The sequence below is a fragment of the Henckelia pumila genome, chromosome 1 (genome assembly GCF_033568475.1).
Source record: "Henckelia pumila isolate YLH828 chromosome 1, ASM3356847v2, whole genome shotgun sequence".
NCBI lineage: Eukaryota > Viridiplantae > Streptophyta > Magnoliopsida > Lamiales > Gesneriaceae > Henckelia > Henckelia pumila.
The window spans coordinates 112,535,691-112,561,797 of NC_133120.1; the positions used below are offsets into that span (position 1 = coordinate 112,535,691).

The 26,107-nt window shown below is 35.1% G+C and overlaps 2 protein-coding genes across 3 annotated transcripts; one reads left to right on the forward strand and one right to left on the reverse strand.

Annotated features, from left to right (window-relative positions):
- On the reverse strand, positions 1 to 4,087 carry LOC140877354 (cell division control protein 2 homolog A). Of its 2 annotated transcripts, none has more exons than XM_073280893.1 (9): positions 4,002 to 4,087; positions 3,173 to 3,204; positions 2,907 to 3,091; positions 2,517 to 2,637; positions 2,045 to 2,218; positions 1,503 to 1,666; positions 957 to 1,044; positions 797 to 850; positions 1 to 306 (listed from the first exon to the last, which is right to left on the reverse strand). In XM_073280893.1, the coding sequence occupies exons 2-9, from the start codon at positions 3,179 to 3,181 to the stop codon at positions 217 to 219; spliced, it is 885 nt and encodes a 294-aa protein (XP_073136994.1). In that variant the 5' UTR covers positions 3,182 to 3,204; positions 4,002 to 4,087; the 3' UTR covers positions 1 to 216. The 2 variants fall into 2 exon arrangements, with proteins under 2 accessions (XP_073136994.1, XP_073136992.1); XM_073280891.1 differs by having other exon boundaries at positions 3,173 to 3,322; positions 4,002 to 4,049.
- A 4,788-nt stretch (positions 4,088 to 8,875) lies between these two features.
- Positions 8,876 to 12,689, forward strand: LOC140869062 (amino acid permease 8-like). Its single transcript, XM_073272947.1, has 7 exons — positions 8,876 to 9,183; positions 10,269 to 10,496; positions 10,584 to 10,677; positions 10,888 to 11,105; positions 11,417 to 11,556; positions 11,647 to 11,874; positions 11,979 to 12,689. The coding sequence occupies exons 1-7, from the start codon at positions 9,069 to 9,071 to the stop codon at positions 12,408 to 12,410; spliced, it is 1,455 nt and encodes a 484-aa protein (XP_073129048.1). The 5' UTR covers positions 8,876 to 9,068; the 3' UTR covers positions 12,411 to 12,689.
- Positions 12,690 to 26,107: the final 13,418 nt, after the last annotated feature.

Consider the following 26,107-nt stretch of genomic DNA (forward strand, 5'->3'; position numbering starts at 1 on the left):
AGCACACGGTAAGAGGGATGGGATTGTGAGCAAGTAAATCACTAGCAATTGAGAAATTGCAGTGTTTTGGCGCTGCCCAAAACAACTTCGATAATAATTCACACCCAAGCAATAAAAAAGGTTACTTTTTCCGCATATATCAAATTACTATGACAGGATAGAACCCCTCAAATGCCACAGACCAATATACATTTGCGCTGGAACGAGGACATCCAATCAAGGGACGAATCCAATATCCTTGAAGTACTCGTGCTCAAGAGCACTTCTGGCTGTAGTCCGTTTGCTGGGATCCAAGCAGAGCATTTTCTACAAGAGTGAAAGTATCAGTAACATAATCAACACAATCATTTCTTTCGTAAATACATGCAAGGATTATCCCTCTGGTGGTAATGACATCTATACTGGAGTTCCAATCACAAATATATGTGTGTGTGTTGTGTGTGTGTGTGTGTGGGGGGGGGGGGGTGGGTGTGGGTGGGGGGGGCGGTGGAGGGGGGATATAATATACACATGCAGAATCATTATCCTTCCATGCAACTCCCCGAGGAAAACAATCAAGACGTCTACCATCTAACTCGAAGGGTATATTGTAGTATTTTTCTGCGTATAGATGAGGATCTGGGCATCTGGCTACAAAAGGGACATAAAAAAGTTTTTCTTAAAGCCATACAGAGCCACTTCGCTGAACACACATGCTAAAGTTCTGTTTAGTGTGTAGGATCAAATAGGAATTAGACTAATTCTTTGTTATATTTCTGATTCCTCTATCATATCCTCATCCTCAGACAAAACTTACACCAAGGAGGTTGAGGCCAGCTGCATCAAGATTTGGAACCACAGTAGACAGATCCTGCAAAGAGAGCTCACAATTAAAACTAGTCCTAAATGTTTCAAACAAGAAAGTAATAAGCAGAAATATAATTTAAACAAGGAAAAAAAGCAACAATTGTAATCACCTTTGATGGCCATTTTGGAAATGCTGACTTAAAATCAGGAAGAGAAGTCACTCCTGGCCATGTATCGTCGTTTGGGGTACCCATGACTCTGTTACAGACAACAAAACATAAAAAAGATCATTAATGATACAGAACACGCTTTGGTAAATAAAAAATATTGCAGTTGTTTTGAATTGATCTCATACAAATAGTTGCTGGCCCATCAACCAACTCAAACACAACTAATTCTATGTGTGGACTCTGGAGAAAGGATCGCAAAAGCACAATTATATCGCAACTTTGCAAGGCATACATCAAATTTGTTAAAAGTGCATGCATATCGTCCCCATTCAAGTCAACAATAAAGGCAAAGTATGTCCATTTGAACTTTGATGGATGAGCAAGAAATCATTGATGAAGCACTTTACAGTCTATACACATTAAGTAGCGAAAGCATCATCAGGTTTCTTTGTTATCATGATAATGAAGTGTCAATGGGGGTACGATCCATCTCAAAAGAAAGAGATGCGCTCAAGAAAGAAGACAATTTTAGGTCAGATATATTACCTAAAAATTTTAAAGAGTTCATCAATCTCAGAGTCCCCGGGAAACAATGGTCGCTGATTTACCATTTCAGCAAATATACAACCAACTGACCACACATCTACTGGAGTGGAATAGTGGCGCGATCCAAGTAGTATTTCTGGAGCTCTATACCATAGTGTCACAACCTGCAAAAACAATGGTAATTGAGGCAAACGAAACAGTGCATAGATCAGGATACAAGTTCCTTTCATAGCTGGGTTTAAGATGACAGTACTGATTGTAAACTACAGGTAATATCTAACCCTCTTTGCTTGAGGTAATGAGGCCTACAACCAAAGCGCCTGCAGCTTTGGAGGAACTTGAATTTTGGCCACAACAAATTACTATCAGTGCAACAGCATACTTGTGTAAAGCATATGCTGTATTATTGTTATTTGTCCATAATAAAATCTGCTATTGTTCACATAAATAACCACCAGGCCACTGGAGGCACAAAAATTCCAAGGGTCATGTGCAATAGCTTCAAAGCATCTAGCACATGCGTAAAGTTTAAAAGCATTTACCTCATGCGTAAATGTCCTGACAGGTATACCAAATGCTCTAGCCAATCCAAAATCTGCAAGCTTTAATGCATTAGTCCGGCGATCTATCAGCAAGTTCTGAGGCTTCAAGTCCCGGTGAAGGACACGGTGAGAATGACAATAGGCGATACCACGAAGTATTTGATACAGAAACATCTACAAAAGTGAGGATTGATTCAATGATAATATGGATCAGCACACAAAAGAGAGTTTTCTTTGAGAAACCACCCAATCCCTGTACAACACAGCTTATACTCACACAAATAAAAACAATTCTCAGCTAGTGAACAAAAAGCATTAACCATATCCTTCATTTAAATATGATCAGATATTTTTTTCCCTAGATGATGAATTCAAAAGGCATGAATCTTTCAATCTCAACTCTCCTCAGACGTCAAACTCATCCTCAAAGCATCGCGTTTTCAAACCAGCACTGGCCGCAGAGGTTACTCACTTTGACCAGACGAGGATCCTTTGAGAATTCTGGGCAAGAATCCATGTGTTTCTTCAGATCCAAATCCAGATATTCAAACACCAGATACAAGCGTTTTTCACTGTGCACCACATCCTGCAACCTACAATCAAATAGTGTATTAACGTATTGGTGCATGGCATGGATAAAAAAACATACAAGGAAGAGCCATTTCAATCAAGACATCCCCACAAAAAATATTAATCTGACTTGAAAGTTGTCTTATGTGTTGAATTAGATGCAATCCCGATGTCAACTGGAAATGGCATATGCATGTAAATTGAACAGCCTGCCCTCACATTCGTTTTACAAACATACATCTGTTGCCCTTAAGATTAGTAAGCAGCCAAGTTGATTATAATCACTATGTACCTCACAATATTCCCATGTTGCATCTCTTTCAAGAGAGAAATCTCTCTGATAGCTGTGCTAGGCACACCCTCATCTTCCTGCTCCAAACGGATTTTCTTCAGAGCTATTGTTTCATTTGTTGTGCGATCACGAGCCTTGTACACCACTCCATAAGTACCCTCGCCAATTTTCTCAACTTTTTCATACTGCAGCCAATTTTCAGGAGTATCACAACCCATTATGAGCAATAACTAATGAGAACATACACAAAAGCTAGATAAATTTACCTGATCCATCTATTTGAAAGTGATTGAATTCGCTGATCAGTTGTAGAAACGATTTTGTAAGAAGAAAAGAGAAAGGGAAAAAAAGCACCATGAGGACATGATGCAAAAGTAACACAAATACAGCTTCCAGGTATTTAACTTAAACAGGATCTGTAAACAACCACACATTGGGCATATGTCACTCTGTCTCTTCGATGTTTTAAATTAAGCACATGGAATAAATCTATATGTATGAATAAACATCTCAATCACAAACATCTCAATCACGTGAAAAAGGCTATAGTCAATGGTAGTTAAAATAGCTTCTTCCTACCTTCACATTACCCCCATTAAATCCATAATTTGCAGCAAAATTCACATTAGAAAACCACCACAACAGAAGTTAAAATGCATAACAAAAGTTTTAAGAGTTTAGATCATGCTGAAACTGAAAAGAAATAGCAAGTTTCACGGTGATTCACTTCATAAAGCAATAATTATCCCAAAATAACACTCAGCGAAGCCTCAAAAGATCCGCAACATTTTCTTCACCATAAAAATCAAACATGAAAAACAATACACAAAATGACGAATTCAGTTGAAGCTCTAAACTAATCTCAGTTCTATCAATCAAATCTTCCAATCGCATTAGCACAAAATAAAAATAAAAAAATGACAAAAAAAAAACCTATCAATTCACACAAAATCAACAATCAAACGTACATTATAGCATCAGAAATCGAAGGGTGGGGAACTAGATTGATCGAGAAACCGTTGAAATGAGTTTATCAATGTAAATAATGCAAAGAAAAAGAAAGAAAAAGTTGAGAGACGATTGTTTTAGACATACCAGAGATCGATGAATGTGGGGAGAGTGAAAGAAAGGAGTGAGGAAAAGGCAGAGAGTGTGGCTGTGTTTTCTGCAATAGGGTTGGCTTCTTTTTTCTTTTTCTTTTTCTTTTTCTTTTTTTTTAAATTTATATTTGTATTTCGTTATTTTTAAATTCTGTGATTGGGTGAAAATATTGGCGCTTTGACCAAGAACGGATATGGTAAGTCAAGTCACTCTCTACTTTACTATTTTATTTTTTACCATTTTATAAATAATATATATTTGATATGAGTTTCCGAGTTTAGAAATGTTCAATCTTGGACTTTTATTTATTTTCAATGAATTTTCTGGATTTTAAAATTTTAGGGGTATTTAATCTATATTTTTTATAAACTTTATAGAAATATGGTGGTATACAAATTAGATTTTTGTAGAGTTTTAAAAATCATGTATTGACTATTTAAAACTCTATAATATCTTTTGACATCCAAACTTTCAATAGATTTTTTTAGTATTCTTTTGTTACAAACCTTAAATACTTGGTACAACATTTAAAAATAAAATTCATCTACTCACTCACCCTCGAGATTTCTGTAAACTTTTATATGTATTTTTTTCTCTCTCACAAGATGAGACGTTTTTTTTTTTCTTCAGTGAATGACATATTTGAAGGTTCTAACCTTCGATCAACTTAACAAAAAAAATTATCTACTCACCTTTAATATTTTTGTAGACTTTTAACCTTATATATGTCTTCCTCTTTTCTTCTCTCACAAGACGAGACGTTCATTTCATTTCTCTCCAGAAAACGATACAATCGAGGGTTCTCATAGTCAACTTAATAAAAAAAATCTCACAATTAAGATTTATGTAAACTTTTAACCATATGTCTCCCTATTTTTATCCTGTAACAAAACGAGACATTCTTTTCTCTCCAGAATACGACACAATCGAGTTCTCGCCGTGTACTTTCAAAACCTTTTTTTTCATTCAATCGTAATAAAATATCCACTCTTTCAATTCAAAATAAGGGGGACAAAAAAGAAAATAGAAAAGAATGTAGATATATTATATATATTTCACTGAATTTTATTTAAATGTATTTGAGATGAGTTCACATTTCATAAGTTCAAGTACAATTTATTCTAATAAACTAGCACGTACATGAGATTGACCTTTTGTAGTAACCCGGTCTCCGATTTAAGTAATTAAGTGTCTTAACATGTTGAGATAGTTAAAACATGATCGGAGAATCTTAAGTTGGGTTTATTTGAGTAAGAAATCAAATTCAAAATGTCTCTAGATGATCCGGAAGGTTCCAAGGACCAAAGTGGTTCAGAAGGTTCGAACTTGAGAGCTAGGATGATCGGTGGTTCCGAAGTGATCGGAAGAAGCGATGTAGTTCGGAAACAGAGGGTGATTGCAGAAGCTCCGAACCCACGATCGGAAGTTCCGAAGTCTTGCAGTCAGACAGGGTATGAGTTCTGATTGGGTGATTGGATGGGTGATAGTTCGGAAGCTCTGAACTAGAGTTCGGAAGGTTCGAAATAGTGTCGGCAGCAGTGAATTGTCCAATAAGGGACACACGTTCGATAGTGAGGGATCGGAAGGACGATCAGAAGCCCCGAAGAGCGTTCGGAACGTCCGAACTGGCGATCGAAAGGTTCGATTTCGTCTATAAATAGAGGCGAGATTTCTCATAGTTAGTACGTGTTTTAGGTGTGGGTTTTGAGCCAGTGTCTGATTCTTAGTGTTTTGGTCGTCTTTTCGAGTGCCGGACGTTAGCGAGGTGCTAGGGGGCTTGTAGCTGAGCCGTGCTTGGGTCAAGGTCTTCGACGTCAACGGACTGACGATGGACATGTACAAGTCTGGACTCTTGGTAGTAGCTATTGGGAATAACTATTAGTCTAGTTAAGACTTTTTAGATAAATATTAGTGATATGATGTTGTCTTGACTTGTAGGCTTGGATTGTAGACAGTTGTTTTGCTAGGCCAGTAGTGAGGTACGTACGTACTGACTGAGATAGCCAGCGAGTACGCATATTTATATGTTGCATTACTATCTGCATGAGATGCACGATATTACTGTCCATGGTTTATATTGAGCATTAGAATATCACGTTGAGCCTGCATATTCTTTCAAAAGATAGCCTGTTATTTCTAGGGCCGCTCAGCCCTAGGGTTTCTTTGTACGATCGGGTACCGTGTGACACCCACTGTTTCGACGGAGCAGCGTGTGCGGTTTTACTCAGGACGGTGATAGTCCAAGATCAGATTTTAGTATGTGTGACACCAACTGTATCTTCAGAGCAGCGTGCGCATACTTGAGGTGCTTGTGTTCTAAGTAAAGCCGTCAATTTGGGTTAGGTGGGTTTTTGGTGGGCCGACCCGCCCTGCCATGGGTTGGCCCGTTTGACAGCTCTAGTTCTAAACATGATGTTCTAGATCTTGATCTCAGTATACCAGAGCATTCATTATTTCATGTTGCATGCATTATATTGACTTGTGTACTCGTACTTTGCGTTTTGAGAATTAGCGCTCACGTCTCTGTTTTTATCTCGGACATCACATTCGATGAGACAAGTTTGCAGGTGGATCAGGATCGAGTTCAGTGGTTGATCAGTGACCAGGGCTTTGTAGTAAGAGATAACTAAAGGTTTTCAGTTTTAGACTTTGTTTCAGTATCTATTCGATTGAGTTGTATTGATTAGGTTCAAGTGATTTACCAGTTGTACTCTGTCGGGTTGTTAAGATGGTTTAAGTTTTCTACAATTTATCTGATTATCATTGTTTAAGTTTTAATTGCATGCGTAAGATTTGTTTAGTAGGCGATTTCAGAATGGATCGCTACACCTTTCGTAACTTGAATTCACTTGATCTAAGAGTTTAGTAAATAGAGGACATTCCTTTCCCAGTGTAGCACATGATAGATAGGACTTATGAGGGAGTTGAATATGATTTAAATCAAAATTCAAAATGCATGTATACGATACTTTTGACAGTGTAATGAATCATTTTATCAAGGTTAATATTAAATAGAAGATTTATTATGTTTTGTTTTGTTTTTTTAATTTTCAAACTTTGGATATTATTGATTTATTATTTGTTTCATACTAAGGTAGTATTTGGGAGAGTTTTTAGAAAACGCTTCTCAACTTTTTCTTAACAAAATTTCACAAAATTTCAAAAATTTATTAAGGAAAAATAGAAGTTTTATCAAACACTACCTAAAAGAACAAGATTGATACAAGGCCTAGATACAATATAACTTTCAAAATTAGTCGTGATTAATGGAATTTGGGTCTTGTCTTATATCATATATAATATATTGCAACTGCAAAACGTTACTCCCACTCCCACTTACAATCTACCAACCTGTTTGGTCCAAAATTAGATAAATCCATCTTACCTAGATATAGACACTCAAACATACATCTGTTGAGAGAAATTTCAAGTTACTTTTGGGTATCATTTCAACGGATCATTTGAAAGTGGATCTTTAATAATATATGTGAGCTAGCTCCACTGAAAAATCAATAACTACACTTGTTTTGATAAATGTACATCTTTACACTAAGGAAAAATAGAAGTTTAAGAGTAATATAATCAATAAATATTATTTACACTAAATTAATAATCACATTCCAACTAGCTGTTTATCTAAGATTAGGTCTCATGTGACCTAGTTTATATTATTTGGAGTGAACAAATATATTTTTTTTAAAAATAATGTTTTCTCATAAATCGAATCAAATATAATATTTAACTTACAAAATTAACTTGTGAGACAATATTTTCATACTAGCTTTTATATTTATCTAATTAATTGCCAAGATTACCCCTCATAGATGCTATATAGTTAATTTTAAAAAATTACCATAATTAGTTTTTTCAAATTAATTACAATGAAAATCACACTTTAAGACATAATCACAATTTTTGTCTCATATAATGACAATAATAACCGAAAATCTTGTCTCATTTTTTAAATTGGTATAGTTTCAAATCCATCTTAAATTAGTTTTTTTAATACATCTTAAAATTTAAATGGACATTAGAATTTGATTTAATCTAGCTATAACAGTCCATTAAACAAATTTAAGTTGAAGTTTGTTTTGTTTAATATGATATATTGATTATTAATTCATAATAAAATATTCATTAATTTATTTTCATTCTCTCCATATTTTTATTTTCAATTAAATGATCGATTGAACATGTATTAAAATTAAAACACATAAAAGTTTAACTTCTAATGTAACACGTACAGATCCAATAACCATCATTATTTTATGAAAATATTAGCCAAATTAAAGTAAAAAAACGAACCTAATATCTTTTGACTAATTACGGCCATTTGGATTATAACGAGGGTAATTAATACGGGATATATCGTAGTATGATGATAATTGATAAACAAATGTACGTACCTTATTTAATTGAATAAGAAAAAGACCATAGATCGAACGAATAAATCAGATCAAGAAGATTGCTGTATCAAAAACGCAAAAAGTTAAAAAAAAAAAAAAAAAAAAAAATACAAGCCAAAGATTGTCCAGTCTAGCATTATTCTGATTGAAGCTTTCCAAAAAGGCAGTTGAAACACATTTAATGGCTGGCTTTATTTATACGCATTTTTACAATTCTCTGGCATCTTGAAAACTGCCAAAGAAAATAGCTCATTAACTACACCTACTTTACTCTTCCTTTAACAAATCCAATATACCAAAGTTAATTAAATATTATTCATTCAACGCATGTATTTACTTCTTACTTTCTCAACTATCAATTCAAGGGAAACATTTTGTTAAAGGAAGAATCACTTGTCACTTGTCAACCCAACACACGAATAGTTTGACTAATTTTGAAGTCATTAAATGACGTTTTTTGGATCTTTTTTTTCAGGTCTCTCTTGTTTATGTACATGGCCTATAAATCAGGGTTAGTTCGGTCCAAAATGCTGTGTTATTAAACCTGCATGGCCATTAATTTTCTTGGCAGCTAGTATTAATTAGTTCATAATTAGTAATAAGCTATAAATACCGTCAGATTGTTCAGAGAAACCATTAATAATTAGAAGAGATCATGAGGTTTGTAGATGAAAGTATGCAAGTTGAGGCTTGTGAATCAGCCAGCTTGGGAATTCAGAAAGTTGCCGCTACTGCAGAATTAGATGATGATGGAAAGCAAAGAAGAACAGGTAATTAATTTATAGATCATACAAAAACACATGCATGCATACATGTTTTGGTGATCTACATCTCCATGCATGGCGATTTGGAGGAAAAAGTTTACTGTAGAACATTTTACAGTGAGGAAAGTATTAATATATTTGAGTTTTTTTTTTTTTTTGGAAGAGTTTGATGATGCGGGGTTTTTGTGTGTGTGGCGTGGGTGGTGGTGGTGGTGGTGTTTTTCTTCTTTTTTTTCATTTTTTTTTGAAAAAAAAAGGTGTGGGTGGGTGTTGAATGTTTGATATATTTAGATTTTGATGAAGGGAAAATATATTCTTTAAACAAGTATAAATTTCTCATTCTCACGAAGAGTAATTATTAAGATGCAAATTACAATATTTTACCGGGAATGGAGTTATCGTAATATATATACAATATGGGTGATGTTACAAATACACGGGAGGTTACACATTGGGTTACACATTACACATGAAATTACAAAATTATTCATCCACTTTATTTGAAAAATCTCTTTCCAAAATACATCAATGAAAGTTATGTAATTTCAAGTACAATGTGTAACCCAACGTGTAACCTCCCGTATATTTGTAGCATCACCCTATATATAATAAGGATCTTTTTAATTTTCTCTGCATTAAATTCTTAGAAAAGAAATGCATGCTACTTGCTAGCAAGAGAAGAACAGGGGCCGTGCGGCAGTATCCATTGTTCTTGTTGTTTTACTTTTTTTTTTTTTTTTTCTTCCTAACAAGAATTTTTAATTAGAGACACGAAAAAACATACTTTATAAATTTGTTCCTATATCTTTAGAAACATTACAGTTAAAATATGATTTATTAATTTTTTTTAATAACATCATGTTCAAAGAAACATATAAATATCAAATGCATTCGGATTTGAAAAACGCGATTTCGAAAAGAAATACTAATAATCCGATTATATCTCCTAATATTCCACCATAACTAATTAAATTAAATGGAGCAAATTCCCTTTTTCTTTCTGAATTCTTTATGACTTTATTTTTAATGTTTGATTCTCATTCGATGCCTTGAGGCTTAAAAAAGTTGGAATTATTCTTGCTTTCTTACAGGGAATGTTTGGACTGCAAGTGCCCACATAATCACAGCAGTTATAGGTTCTGGGGTCCTCTCACTAGGCTGGGCTATGGCACAGCTTGGATGGATCGCCGGAGTCACCACCCTGCTCGTTTTTTCCGGTATCACATTGTACACTTCCAGTTTCCTGGCAGATTGCTACCGATCTCCAGTCACCGGAAAACGAAACTATACTTATAAAGAAATTGTCAAAAACAACTTAGGTAATGATAATTACATTCTATTTTATATATACCTTAAAAACAAAAAGATTTCTTGAAACATTGTTCTATTTTTGTTGAGTATATCAGGTGGAACAATGTACGTGGCTTGTATAGTGGCTCAGTATGGTCTCCTTTGTGGAGCTTTGGTAGGATATACCATCACAGTATCAACAAGCATGGTGTAAGTATGCTTATAACAATCTAACTCGAATTTTTTTATATAGTTTGCATTGTTATAACAAGTTATGGGTGACTTGGGACAGGGTTAGATGTAATGATCCCATATTGGATCCGCTAGTGTTTTTAGAGAGGCTTATAAGTTTGATTGACTCTCCAATTTACTAGACTCGTATGCATAAATATGGTTATTTTTGTTAATGTCGCATGGCAGGGCAATCAAGAAGTCGAACTGCTTTCACAAAAGGGGCCATGAAGCTTCGTGCAGTTTCTCTTACAATCCATACATGATTGGAATGGGAATTCTTGAAATATTTTTGTCTCAAATTTCAAACTTCCACAAGTTATCTATGCTCTCAGTTGTTGCAGCTGTTATGTCTTTTGGGTATTCGTCTATCGGCGTAGGGCTCGCCCTTGCAAGAGTCATTTCTGGTGAGTTTTCCTTTCATAAAAATTCATTCTCTGTTTCCAAGGAAATGTTTTCTCGGGCTGGCCAGCATTCGATGGCCAGATAAGGGTATTCAGTAAATTTGCAAGGAGATAAGTATATATTACTTAGAATTTAGAAACTTTTACTCATCACTCATCAAAACATAAACTTAAACTTTTGAAACCGACCACTTCACCCCCACTGCTCAATCCATCCTTGTTGCATTTGAGTTGTGAATTCCTCTCGGTTTGATTACTTTTATATGAGTGTGTAAGTATGTCTATTTGAGGAATTAGAATAATGATTTTTGCAGGAAAAGGGGGAAAGACCACCCTAACCGGAGTCGAGATTGGAATAGGTATATCAGCAGCAGATAAAACCTGGAGAATGTTCAGAGCATTTGGTGATATTGCATTTGCATATGCTTATTCTCAAGTTTTGGTGGAAATACAGGTAAAATGGATCGAAATACAAACTTTTTACTATTACTCTTTTAACTTTGTCAAACTGTGCTCATCAGACAATATATATTTGTTGCTATAGGATACGCTTAAGGCCTCCCCTCCTGAAAACGAAGTGATGAAAAAGGCTAACATCGTGGCAGTGGCAACTACAACAACATTCTACTTACTGTGTGGCTGCCTCGGTTATGCCGCATTTGGGAACAATGCAGCTGGGAATTTACTCACAGGGTTTGGATTTTACGAGCCATTTTGGTTGGTGGATTTGGCAAACGCCTGCATTGTGTTGCATCTGGTTGGAGCATATCAGGTCTTGAATTGTTCTGGTATCAAATTTCTTTGCATAAACAAAGAGCCATAAAAACGATCTGCTTTCAAGAAATTCCCTCCACTGAAATTATATATTTTATATAGGTATATTCACAGCCAGTATTTAGCGCGGTCGAATCTTTGGTCGTGGGGAGATGGCCTAATTCAGATTTTGTAACAAAAGAGTACGGCATAGGAAGTGGCAATAACTCACAAGGTAAGTGTAGCATCAACCTTTTTAGGCTGGCTTGGAGAAGTTCTTTTGTTGTGTTTGCAACGTTTCTGGCCATGATGATGCCCTTCTTCAACGACGTTCTGGCTTTTCTTGGAGCAATTGGATACTGGCCTCTGGTTGTATATTTTCCCATACAACTGCACATAGTGAAGTCCAAAATGAGAACGAGGACATGGAGTTGGCTCGGTCTTCAACTCATAAACTCCGTCTGTTTGGTCGTTGCCGTGGCTGCGGCATGCGGCTCGATTCAAGGAATCAACGACGGTCTCAAAAAATTCAAGCCCTTCGAGGTCAAGGAATAGGAGAAGAATGGACGTGACTTTAAGTTAAATTTTATGTTGCGGGCAACCACTGGTTTTAAGCAATATTGTAGCATCCCTTTGTTTGAGATGAATGAATATGCATATGAAATTTATTTGTGGTCGTACATGTAGAAGTTGAAACCTCTAAAATTGGTAGATTTCAGGTAGTGTTTGTTAGATGGATAATTTGTTGCCTCGAGTAGTAGTTCGTCATGAGTTTCGACAAGAGGGACTGTTATATATACCTACATATGTTATCCCTAAAATAAATATAATTGTAGATTTATCCTATGGTATTTAAATGGCACGATTGATTATGGAATTCATTTGTTGTGTGTGTCATATATCTTCGCATCATTTTCAAGGAATTTGTGATGCTGATTGGGGATCAAAGCGATCTAGATGATAGATGGAAAACTGTCACATATCATTCATCTCGAACATGTTTTAGGCAGTATTTGCAACTTTTACAAATAAGTGATATAAAAATTTTCTTAACAATAGATGTTGCAAATACTATTTTAATTAATGAGTAGCTGAGACAAAGACTGTAGCGGCAGCGTTGCGGTGGCAGCCCGTTCATCTTGCGGCTCGCACCAGATGAAGTGATGGCCAAGGTAGGAGAAAATGAGGGTCGCCGGCATTATTAGGGGTTTCCTATACTTGGATGCTGATTAACTTTCTATTACTATTTGACTAGGTCTCATATATGTTAGAGCAGATATCTTGCAAATTAATTGTTGTTTGAATATTTTATAGAGTCAAGTGTAACAAAAAAAAATTATTTTAATATAATTTTCATCATATGAATTTTGGCATTTTCTTTATATACCTGAGTATCTGACCGATGATTTCGATTAGAAAATTCTAGTAAGTGAACTAGATCAAGTTATAATATAATTGTATTGAGTCCAAGTTGATCTCACCGAAACTATTGTTTAATTACTAAGATATAAATTATTTAATTTAAGCTAAGCAAATCAAAATGAGAGATTTTTATGAATTATTTAACTAATGAAAATAAAATAAATTATTCTAAAGCAAAAATTTTTATTAAATTTAAACGCAGAGTAAATTCAAGAAGAATTCAAATTTCAGAAAAATAACTAGGAACATACAACGGTACCAGACATCAATTATTGTCACGTATTGGATTTAATCAAGCAAGAATTATTCATATTCACGATGAAAATTTACTATAATAATTATTAATCTATTTCTAGAATTAAAAATTCTATTTTTATTTAACAATCCAATTATTTCTAATTGAATTTAATTAAACAAAAGTGCATTTGCAACTATGGAATTTTAGCTTTCGCCTAAATCGCATACTGAAACTGAATACTATTTCTAGTCAGTTTAACCATGTGTTGATTAATATTTTTGAAGCTAATTTCAATCTCTTCTTTTTCAAGTCTTGATCGAACAACAAACATGCAATTAATTGGCCAGATTAAAAACAAAAAATTATGCACAAATATAAATCATGAATATATCATAAATAAAAAATCAATCAATCCAAACATGAACAAAAATCGATAGTTTGGCCCTATCGTGACCCCGGTCAAAAGATGACTACTCCATAATATCAAAATCAAACAAAATTCTAATGTTTGAATTCATCATAAATAAATTAGAAGAAGAAGAATAAAGAAAATCTCAGCGATGGTGCGCGGGTCTTGCTTGTGTTCTTCGTTTCTTCTCTTTCAAGCTCTCTAGCTGTCTTCCGAAAATTTCGCAAAAGTCCTTTAAAATTCGGGCCATCTTTTCTTTTATACTCCCCCCCCCCCCAAAAAAAAAAAAATCCCTGTTTTCGTCCAAATTAAATGCTCAATATTGCCTCAAATAAAATAAAATCTCGAAATTTCCAAACTCTGGCAATATTTTTTTTTCCAAATTCGCAATATACAGGGACCCTGGACATAGGTTTGTGCCTACCTCCGTGTATTTTTTCAACTTATGAACAATAATGGCACGAACCTTGGACACGGGTCCTTGTCCACCTCCGGGTGTCTTCTGTCTCGGAATTCTTGACAAAACGTATGCACGGAGGTTGCTCCAGAAGGAGCACAGGGTCTGTGCATTAAACTGGGCGAATTTCTCTTTCTAACAAAAATGCACGGACCCCCTTCCAGAAGGTGCACAGGGTCCGTGCATTTAAATGGGAACCATGCATTTAACTGGGAACGAATCCTTCTTTTTCATAAAATGCACGGATCTATTTCCAGAACATGCACAGGGTTCGTGCATTAAATTCTCTTCAATCCTCTTGACTTCTTATGATTTTTCCAAGTTTTTCGGCCAAGTTCCGACGTGGCATCACAATATTTGACTTTTTCTTCAATGTTGAAGCTTTCTCAAGTTTCAGTCAAACATAATAAACACAAAAAAATATGACGATTTATGTGCAAAACTCGGAATGAAAATGTCAGATAAGCACGAATACGACAAAATAAAGTGTCAAATAGACTATAGAATGCGTGCTTATCAATACCCATGTAAGATGCATACGTAAAGATCTTGAATATACTATAGTAAATAAATATGAGGTTGTACGTGTGATGACAATCATGAATCACATACTCTAATTACATGTATATATATTCCAAAAATAAGTTCTTAGTCAATTGAGACACCCAAAATAAGGATTAGGGGTGCTCGATCTCGGGACTAGAATCTGTGATGTTGTGTGCCACGTTTCATTGGTATGGACGTGGTGATATTCAAACATGTAGATTGGTGCTGATACGACGAGTTAACTGAACTACTCTTCCTTAAACTTTCCAAGTGGTTATTATTCATTGAGTGCATAAGTCCATGATTATGATTGTACACTATTAGTCCTTAGGACCCGAGACAACACTGAGCTCTAGGTACTAGAATTGTACTTTGACACATTTACCCACCCCGTGAGGGTCACCAGTTGGCGAGGTTAGGTACAGTTGTGACGCATGTAGAAGCCAGTACATTATAGTCAGGAATTCACCGCCCGCCTACAAACATGGATATCCTATGTGATCTTTAGTGCATGAAATCCTTGGCTATAATATGACATGTGCGTGCATTAGGGTAAAGGGGTTCCTTAGTTGCATATGTGATGCCATGATGTATTCTCATATCGTTATCGATGTTCATAAGCAAACTTCGATGAACCAATGGTTGCAGATTCTATCGTGATATGCGAGATGAAGGGATTGTATTGTACGGTCACCATAATCGATTTATTCTTGCAGAAACTATTAGTTATGTCTATGGAATCACGGGGCGATGTTATTAAACGCTCTTATTATGATTTGATTGGTCTAATAAAAAATGAGTTCTATGAAATGAGGTTGATTAGGGTAAGCCCAAATAAGAGACGAATATTATCCTATATCACAAAGATTAGTGAACCAATGACCAGCTGAATCTCTGAACTTTGAGGGTTACACAAGCATTGATTTCCCTGTTCTTGTTGAGGTACACCAATTCAAGGAGTTGAATTTGATAAATGAGTTTGATGGGATCAAACGATAAGCTTAAAAAGGATTTTATAAGAGCTTAATGATATTTTGAGAGTAAGCAGTGAAGGGAGTGCAACTGTCTAAATTGAGTGAAAGTGTTCCAAATAGGCAATTGCCATATTTATACTCAGTGTTTTGAAAAGTTTGAATTTTCATCATAATAACGAGAAAGTTAAACTCGTCAGATCGATGATAGCTGATTGTGGAACAAAATTATGATGGAACGACGATCATGGGATCAAAGTAAGTTACAATTACCATGGCTTGGTTTGACTAAGCCATCTAGCAACTTAAGTGAGCCCATGAATATCAATAGGTAGTTTTCAGTTGACATATTTTCAATTTACTTAGCTTCCAAGTAATTAAGACACTCTTCTCTCTCTCTCTCTCTCTCTCTCAAATTCGACCACCACTCTCACTTAGGGTTTTGGCCGTCGCCGGCCTCCGTCTAGACCGCCTTTCATTTCCTTCTTTCATTCTTTACGGAAAATCTTGCTTTTTTACTAGTACAATCGGCAAGAGAACTTGGTATCCAACCGTGGACTTGATTGGTGATCAAAGGTAAATAAGGGAGATTCAAGTTGATAAGATACAAGAAGAGTATCACAATTAATATCAGAATAGTTGGAGCCAAAACAATTTTTTCTTAAAAGTGAAGTTTCTAAAATACACTACGAATGTTTTTGAATACATGCGATCCATACATGTCTTTATTTATGTGATAAATAAATTTTAAAATTTCGTTGCGTAAAGAGCACGAGAATAAGATACACCAACAATATATAGATCTTTGAGACTGATCAATTTTTATGTGTTAAGGTCTTATATCTGCCTGTGTGGTTGTGTTAATTGTTTATTTTTGTAAACATAATTTCCTATGAACTTGACTTATAACATTTATAAGTTATTCGATATATTAAATATATATAACCTGAAATCTTTACATTTTATAATAAAATGATTATTACAGTTAATAATATAATTAATAATTATTTGATTTTTAACCAATATTCTAAAAAGTGTTGGGCGGTAGGCGGGCGACCACCCATCGCCTAGCGCCTAGACGCTTAGGCGGCCATCTAGGCGGGGCCTAGGTGGTTTTTTTCTTTTTAGGCTAAATATATAATTATTCTAATCTGATTCATCTTAATATTTCTCCAATAATTTGTCTTTATAGAATTTATCTACCCAAGTGTTTTTTTTAGACTAAATATCAAATTATTCTTGTTCATCTTAACATTTTTTCAATAATTCCTCTTTATAGAATTCAAACTTGAAATACATGACATATTTTTCGTCTTCATCTGCTACAAATTGATGGACAAATATGCTAAATAATATTTTTTTAAACAGTAAAATAAAAAATTTATATATATGTTAATCTAGGCGGAACCTAGAAGACGTCTAGGCGGTATAGACGGTCAATTAATGTAATAACTTTCAAAAGCTTCAAATGTCTAAAAATCGGGATGGTAGGCAAATCCGCCTAGCGCTTATGCGGTCCTAGACGCCGTCTTTTAGAACACTGCTTCTAACAATTCAAAAATAATTAAAACTTTTTATATTAAATCCATTCTAATAATCATTTCATTGAGTTATTTTTATTCTACAAAAGTATCGGATTAATGTCAAATTATCATAGAATCCCCAATCCCGTCGACATTTTCCGACGTTTACTGCATATATACACAAGTTTTATTATAATTTCTGAAAGAGTTTGACATCTCAATTACAGAAATAACAAACATAAATTTCAGAGTTAGTGTTGTCTTGCAGTGTTGTCAACACTTGAAGAAAACATACCGTTGCATAATTTTGTGCCTGCAAGTGCACAATGTCAAGTTTTAATATATGATGAGTAGAATATCGTTCCCACGAGGATTGAAAATTTATATTCACACTAAATACTGTAATTAAAATAATCTCAACTTTGTTTAGAAAATCAAAGTTTAAAATTCAATAAACTAAAATAAAATAAAATAAAGAATCCAGAATTTCAAGGATGACTTTGGGTGCACGATCTGAGACGGGTTCTAGATACAAGATATCACTCGATTTTCATTCATACAAATCATATCAATTGATTATATCATCTATTCCAATTTATAGGCCAAGAACCCTTAATTTTTATTTACTGCCTCTCTCGAGCGCCGAGTAAATGTTATTATTCTAATGCTAATTTCGATATCCTTATCAGAAATCAAACAACAAAATAATTTAATCAAGTTCTATGGTTCTCTTTCAATGACCTCAAAAGAACTTGTAAGCCTCTCGAACTGTGAGACCTCGGTTCTAAACAACTAATCTCAGATTAAACAACAATTAAGTAAACAAGATCCAAGACTAGAAGCAATAATAATTTTTTTTTAAAATAGTGCCTCGCTCGATCGGTAGAATTCAACCGATCGAGCGAGCCAAAAGTTACAAACTTTATGCTCGACCAAAAACCAGCATCGCTCGATCGATAAGAATCAACCGATCGAGCGGGCACCCTTTTTCAAAAACAGAGAACAGCAACAAGACCACCGCTCGATCGGTCAAATCTTACCGATCTAGCGGTGACAGTACAGAGTAAGAAAACACAATAGAAATCATGTCAACGCTCAAGTTCAATACATTCAAAACATAACGAGGTTCATAGTACATGCAACTACGATATTCAATCCATAATATTCGAATAATAGAAACTACAAACCACAAAAAGTTTGAGTTCTAACATGCTTCAAATCATAAACTAGATTAACATGCTGATTCGACTTCTAAACCAAGTCCCACTTCTATCTCTCGCTCTTGACGCTAACCAGGTCTTCGCTGACTTGAACCTGCCCCACCTGTTGCCAAGTACACATACAAAACAAAGCAACAACTGGATAACTCCGGTGAGAATGATATTCCCAGTAAAAGCAGCATAACAAGCAAAATAACAACAACATGCTTTTAAGACAACGACATATTCAATATCAATGTAAATGCAATGCATGTCTTTAAAAACGGGATATCAACTCTGATAAACAAGGGATTGCTGCTATGCTTTTGGGATCCCGAGGATGAGATCACGTAACAACTCACCGACTCTCCCAATCGAGGTGGTGCCACGTATCCCAATCCCCTAGAATTTGGTGCGACTATAAGGAGTATGCTGATACTAGGTGAACTTCTACAACCCAGGCCACTCGCAGTATAGCCCCCAAAATGTCTAAATAAAAAGGGTCGTTCTGCCCGCTGAAATCAAAGGTTTGGCTCAAGATGAATGCATAAGAAAACATAAAACATTAAGCCATATAACAAAAGCTCAATCAACAACAAAATACAAGTTCCACATGCTAGAAGAAGTATTGATGCAAGTATGTGATTTTAAGGGAAAACTCAAGAACCAACTGTCTCGAGTACGCTATCCCACTAAACGATGACTGCTTGTACCTTTCGATACGAATAACTTCAAATCTGTATAAGCTACAATAAAAGGTTATATCAAAAACTATACAACCTAACAACAACAATGACTCAAGGTAATCTCTTTACCGTTCTTCATCCAATTCTTTGACGATCGACAACTACTAACTCTGGGCTCAACAACTTCAAACGAATCTGTTCAAAGACAATAGATGATCAACAACGACGATCAAACTCACAAGCCAAAGTTCAACAACTCAAAACGGTTCGAAATCCCAAAACTCAAACCGGCGGCATAACGACTATAAACTGAACAAACCGAAAACGCAAACAGCAGTACATCATTGTAAATAACTCAATTCAATGCTAATACAACAATAACAATTCAAATCCTTCAAATCTCAAAACTCAATTTTTGAAATAATCTTTCAAAAATCATAACAATTCCGAACGTCGCTCTATTTCAAACCGACTGAGAATAAATGATCAGAACTCTGTAAAGAAAAACATACTCAAAACTCAATCGATTCTAACAACATCCAAAAATAGAATTCTAACTGATCGAATGAAAACTTACTATATAACGGATCTCTCGCTGCTGTTATCGCTAATCTGCCTTCAGAAATAAATTTCAACGGACGGATCGAGCTCGAGAAGAAATCTGGAAGCTTGAAACTCAAAAGGGGCTCTTCAATGGTGGGAGACGGATAAGGGAGGTGGTGGAGGAGAAAAGAATTGTCAACCCTTGTATAAATATCTAATAAAGTCCAAATTTGCATTTTAGTCCCTGAAAAATCCAAAAATTGCAAAATAGACCCTGATCAAAATCAAGTCGGCTCTTGAACTCTGTAATCTCCGATTATCTCAAATAATCTCAATTAAGATAATTTTTGGCGTTACAATTTTCTCCCTCTAAGAAGAGATTTATTCCTCGAAATCAATAAGAATCACAACTCATAAGATAGAATAAAGAACAAAAGATAGTAAGAAGAACTCACGTCATCCGAATAACTCATAAAAATGATGTCTCATGTCAGATTCTGTCTCCCAAGTCGCTTTCTCGACTCCGTGATGGCTCCACTGCACTTTCACCAAAGAAATCAACTTGGTTCTGAGCTGCTTCTCCTTCCGATCAAGGACCTGAATCGGTCTCTCAAAGTAGCTTAGAGTCTCGTCAAGCTCGGCTCCGTCAGGCTAAAGAATATGAGAAGAATCTGGATGATACTTCCGCAACATAGAGACGTGAAAAACGTCGTGAATACCAGATAAAGACGGAGGAAGTGCAAGTCTGTAGGCAAGATAGCCTAACTTCTCGAGAATCTTGTACGGTCCGATGAATCTCGAAGATAACTTCTCTCTCTTACCAAATCTGACAGTGCCTCTGAAAGGAGAAATTTTAAGGAAAACTCAGTCTCCCTGCTCGAAACTCAGAGGTCTACGTCTGACATTCGCATACTTTGCATGTCTATCCTGAGCTAACTTCATTCTAGTCTGAATGATCTTCACTTGCTCTGCCATATCTCGAAGCATATCCGATCCCAAATCAGGTGACTCGGACACATCGTCCCAAAACAAAGGAGATCAGCACTTCTTACCGTACAAAGCCTCAAAAGGCGCCATACCGATACTCACTTGGTAACTGTTGTTGTAAGAAAACTCGACAAGAGGCAAAGAATCCTGCCAACTAGTGCCAAAGTCTAGCACTACTTCTCAAAGCATATTCTCTAATGTCTGGATAATCCGCTCTGACTGTCCGTCGGTCTGTGAATGATTCGCTGTACTCAGATGCAATCGAGTACCAAGTGCCTCCTGAAGATGTGCCAAAAGTGCGAAGTGAATCTAGGGTCTCAGTCTGAAACGATCGACTTCGGCACACCATGCAATTTCAAAACATTGCTAACATACAACTCAGCCATCTGATCATGACGATACATCATCCTTTACGGAATAAAACAAGCAGACTTCGTCAATCTGTCGATCACTACCCAAATAGCATCGCATCCTCGAACAGATCGCGGTTAGGGGTGTTCATATTTCGGATAAAATCGAAAAAACCGGAAATCCAAATGGAAAAAGTCAAAGATCGAACCGAACCGAAAACCGAATTTTATAATTCGGATATAAATATCAAAACCGAAATTTATTTGGTTCGGTTTTGGATTATATATGTCAAAACCGAACCGACCGAAAAAACCGAAATTGAATTAAATTAATAATTTTATTTATATTTTTTATATATATTATATATGTTATGAGATGATATTTAGTGAATGAATAATCATTTTGAATAATTTTTAGTTGATTGTTATTTATTTAATTTATTGTTGTTGTTTATGTAATTTTTTGTTGATTCTTGTTTATGTAAGTTATTTAAACTTTATTTTTAAAGTTTTTACTAAGAAATCATGTAAAAAACATATTATATTTTACAATGTATTTATATTATTAATTAAACGTATCAAAATTTGTTTTGTTTTTTTGAAAATATTATAAGATTGTGGTTGGATATTTATCTTTGTATTGTTTGATGTTTTTTTATTTCTTCACCATATGACTATAATTTTAAGTTGTGTATTGGGGTATTTAAATTACATGTTGGATGGAATTTATATTTCTTTTATTGTGTTATGTATTATTAATGATAAAACCAATCAAACCGAACCGTATAAACCGGTCCGTTATAGTATAAAAACCAAACCGAACCGAAGTAAAACGGTTTGACTTCGGATTGTATTTTTCATAAACCAAAAATCGGAAAACCGAACCAAAATTAGACAAATTCAAACCGAACCGACCGATGAACACCCCTAATCGCGGTAGCTTCGTTACGAAATTCATAGAAATGTGATCCCATTTCCATTCAGGAACAGATAGACTGTGCAAAAGACCACCCAGTCGCTTCCTTTCTGCTTTCACTTGAGACGGTTCAAACATCGAGATACAAATCTCGCAACGTCGCTCTTCATTCTCTTCCACCAAAACTGATTCTTCAGATCGTTGTACATCTTATGACCTTCAGGATGAACACTAAACCGACTGCAATGTGCCTCTCGAAGAATACGCTACCTCAACTCCGAAATATCAGGCATAACAATATGGTTATTCACAAACAAGACGTCATATCTAACCTGAAATTCAGACTGATTCCCAAATCTGACTTTCTCTACTAAAATCTGAGTGCTCGGATAAGACTTCCGTGCTTCTTTGATCAAAATAAATAACTCTGGCTCGGCTTGAATAGCAAATACTCTGATAGTCTTACTATATGTTTCAAACTCTAAATTCTGTTGGTTTTTCGTACAGGCGGCGCTGGAACGCCAATTTCTGACGCTGGAGCGCTGCTCGGCATAAAAAATTCTCGAAAAAAAACGTCAGGCGTTGGAGCGCTAGTTTTATGTAGCTGGGGCGCCGCAGCTTGTGTCCAGCGCTCAGCATTCTTGAACAAATCGTATCCAGAGTTTTAGCCGTCGGATCGAGCTGAAATTTTGACAGCAGCTTCAAAACATCCTAAATTTGTTATGAACGGTGAAGATTGGATTTGGATGTCTAAAAAATGCCCAATAATTTTCTGAGGTTGCAGCTCCATAATTAGAGCCGTCAATTTGGGTTAGGCCCGCCAGATCGGCCCGTCCGCCACATAATTTAAGTGGGTTGAGTTAAAATTTTTTCAACCCAACAAAAGATGGGACTAGATGGGCCAATTTGCCTAAACCGCGACCCGCGTGGGTAGGCCCGCCGTGGGCCAACCGGGCATGGAGAATTAATATTTTATTTTTATTTTTATTGTGATATATGTATTTTTTAATGAAATTTGTGAATTTTTTTTGTTTTAATTACTTGATATAAAATTTACACATATGAAATCAATAATTAAAATTTTTATTAATATGTTTCTTTTAATATTTATTTATGAAATGATATTTATAATTAATTATAATAATATTTATTTATTTTTATTTGTAGTGAGCCAACCCGCGGGTCGGTCCGCCTAACCCGCAATCCACATTGAGTTGAGGATTTTCAGCCCGCCGGGATGGTGGGTCGGCCCGCCCTCGACCCGTCAAAAGATGGGTTTTTGGTGGGCCGGCCCGCCCCACCATGGGTTGGCCCGTCTGACAGCTCTATCCATAATTCATCATTCCCTTCTTCTCGCTACTTTTCTTCTAATCCTTTCATCTCACAAAAACAACAACAAATATGCATAAAATTCACTCGATATATGACAAAAGCCAAGTAAAATCATATATAAATTAAGTGCATAAATTGCACTTATCACATACGCAACGGAATAATTAAATTTTAAAATAGATAACACAAAGATATTTATGCACAAATAATTAATACTTGTGCGATGCCTCAGGAAAAAATAACCAATAAAAAAATAAATCAATTTACACAAAAAAAAAACCAACTAGTGATTGTATATGAAAAGCTATTTTTCTCAACAATTTGAGAAAATAAAGAACATCCTAAAAACTAGTAGATACTAGAATAAAAACCAATTGGATGTCTCCAACAATGAGCCGTAGAGAAAAAAATCAAGGATCCACTTTCAAAACAACACTTCACTCGCGTGTTCTTCAGTATCTCCAACACTCCGGCAACACTGTATCACGGCACAGATTACTGCAGGATTTTTTTAGTGACCTCTGATCTTCACAGCTTCAGAATTCCTTCAGTGTTCTACTTTTCTTTTTTGCATTGTGCGTTCTCTGTCTGTCCACCATTTTTGTAGGATTGTTCTCTTAAATAGATCTTTTTAAAAATCCTACCAAAAATTCAAACACAAAAGTTGTTAGGATAAAATATGTTATCAACAAATTTGATAAGATATAACTAATCTCTTTAAACAAGAGATAAATTATTCAATTCTGATTAATCATGATAAGATAAATATGATAAGATCAATTTAAACACATGAGATCAATTTAAACACATGTCAAGAAAAGACAAAATCTAAACGATAAAGAAACGTGATATGCACGTTCTTTCAAACTCTCCCCTTTTGCCTTTTTGGACAAAACACACAAGTGCAAATAACTCCCCTGAGTTAGATAACTACTGCCACCCCTGAATTTAACCATGTCAGTACTAAGTGTTGTGAAGTAGTGTTGGCAACACTCAACACTTACTGTCAAAACTTAACAAATGAGAGCAGCAAGGTGCAAAAAATATATCATGTAAAATACTTGACAATTTAAACAACACAACATATAAAACTTCAGAGCAAGACAATGAGCAAAACAATTTTATCACTAATCAGAGAAAAACAAGAAAGTCACTAAGAGTAAGAATTGGAAGAACCAACTCTAGCTCCTGATTATTCTGATTCATCATCGTCATTTGCTCCAGAAGGTGCATCATCTACTCCCCTTTTTTGTCAAGAAATGTTCAGTCCAAATAACAAACAATACTCAGCCAGTAAGGCTTCATAATACAAAGAGTGAACTAAAAAAAATCAGTGTCTGGAGCAGTGTAGCGCGGAGCTTCACCAGTGTTGAATTATCGTGTTGGCAACACACAACTCAACACAAAATGCAGACCAAGTTAGGTCTATATTCCTCTTTCATTTCAGCAAAATATTAGGAACCTTCAATTCTTCACCAACCAGAGACATAGACTCATAGTGTCTCAGGTAAAACCATGTGATTCCAGAATCCCATAGACGAGGGTAGCAACCTCCGGTGCTGTAACACAAGAAGAAGCATCGTCAATGTGTCTAGTGAAAAAAAATATTGAGCAGGGAGTTAGAGAGCAAATTGAACAGATGTTAATCAAATTTGTGCAAAATATGGGGGAACAAATCATCCATTTAACAAAACAATTCCATTATCAACCTTTCACTTTCTAAATGACCCATGCAAACAGTTATCAACATGAACAAATCTAATAGGTAAAACTTATGAATTTAAGAAAATAAAATCCAACCCAAATATGGTAATAATCCGATATTAAAACAGCCAAATATTCCCATGAAAAACTCCACATCGGCTCAACTCCATTAAATCATTGTCAATCACAAAATATCATTTTTTAGTAAATAGAGTATTTCACCAAATTTTGTTTGTTTAGAACCTCAAACACTGAACATAAAATATTCACAATTCTGAATACATATGCTTGTCTTTTTTTATGCCTAAAAACAGAATGTAAAATAAAAATAAAATGCAACCACATGCACATGATATGTTCACAAGTATAGTGTTGTCTCTCGTTGACAACATCATCATCAACACCATAGTTTTTCAAAAAGTATTTGAGATTTACACACTTGATTACCCTTGATTTCAAAAAATTTTCAGAAGTGGTAGCCTGCACAATAAAAAAACAGTCTTCATTGGACTCAATTAGTTAGCTTTTTCCATTTTTTTCCGGTGATTTACAAAGTTTGTATATATGATGATATTAATCATCAAACTTATTAAAAAGTTGAACACTGAATTTGCGAAACCACCTTTCACATGTGATAAGAACATGGAATACACGTACATCCCTCAACTATTTAGTTGTTTAGTCAGAGTTTGATTTGCAAGGGCTAGTGTGTTTCAATAAAAATTTTCTGAAAAACTTGTCATTAGTCGAATAACTGTAACAGAGATTAAAACACTACACATCATAAAGTGAATGTAGAATGCTTAAAATCCTAAACATGCATAAAAAGAAAAACAACAGTGTTGTCTATGGTGTTGTAACACCGGCGACAACATCAGCAAATGATTATAATGCACACATGTTGAGAGACCTCCAAAGAGTTGAGAATCTCTTGAAATCTAAAATATTTGTGAATATAACTGCCAGTTG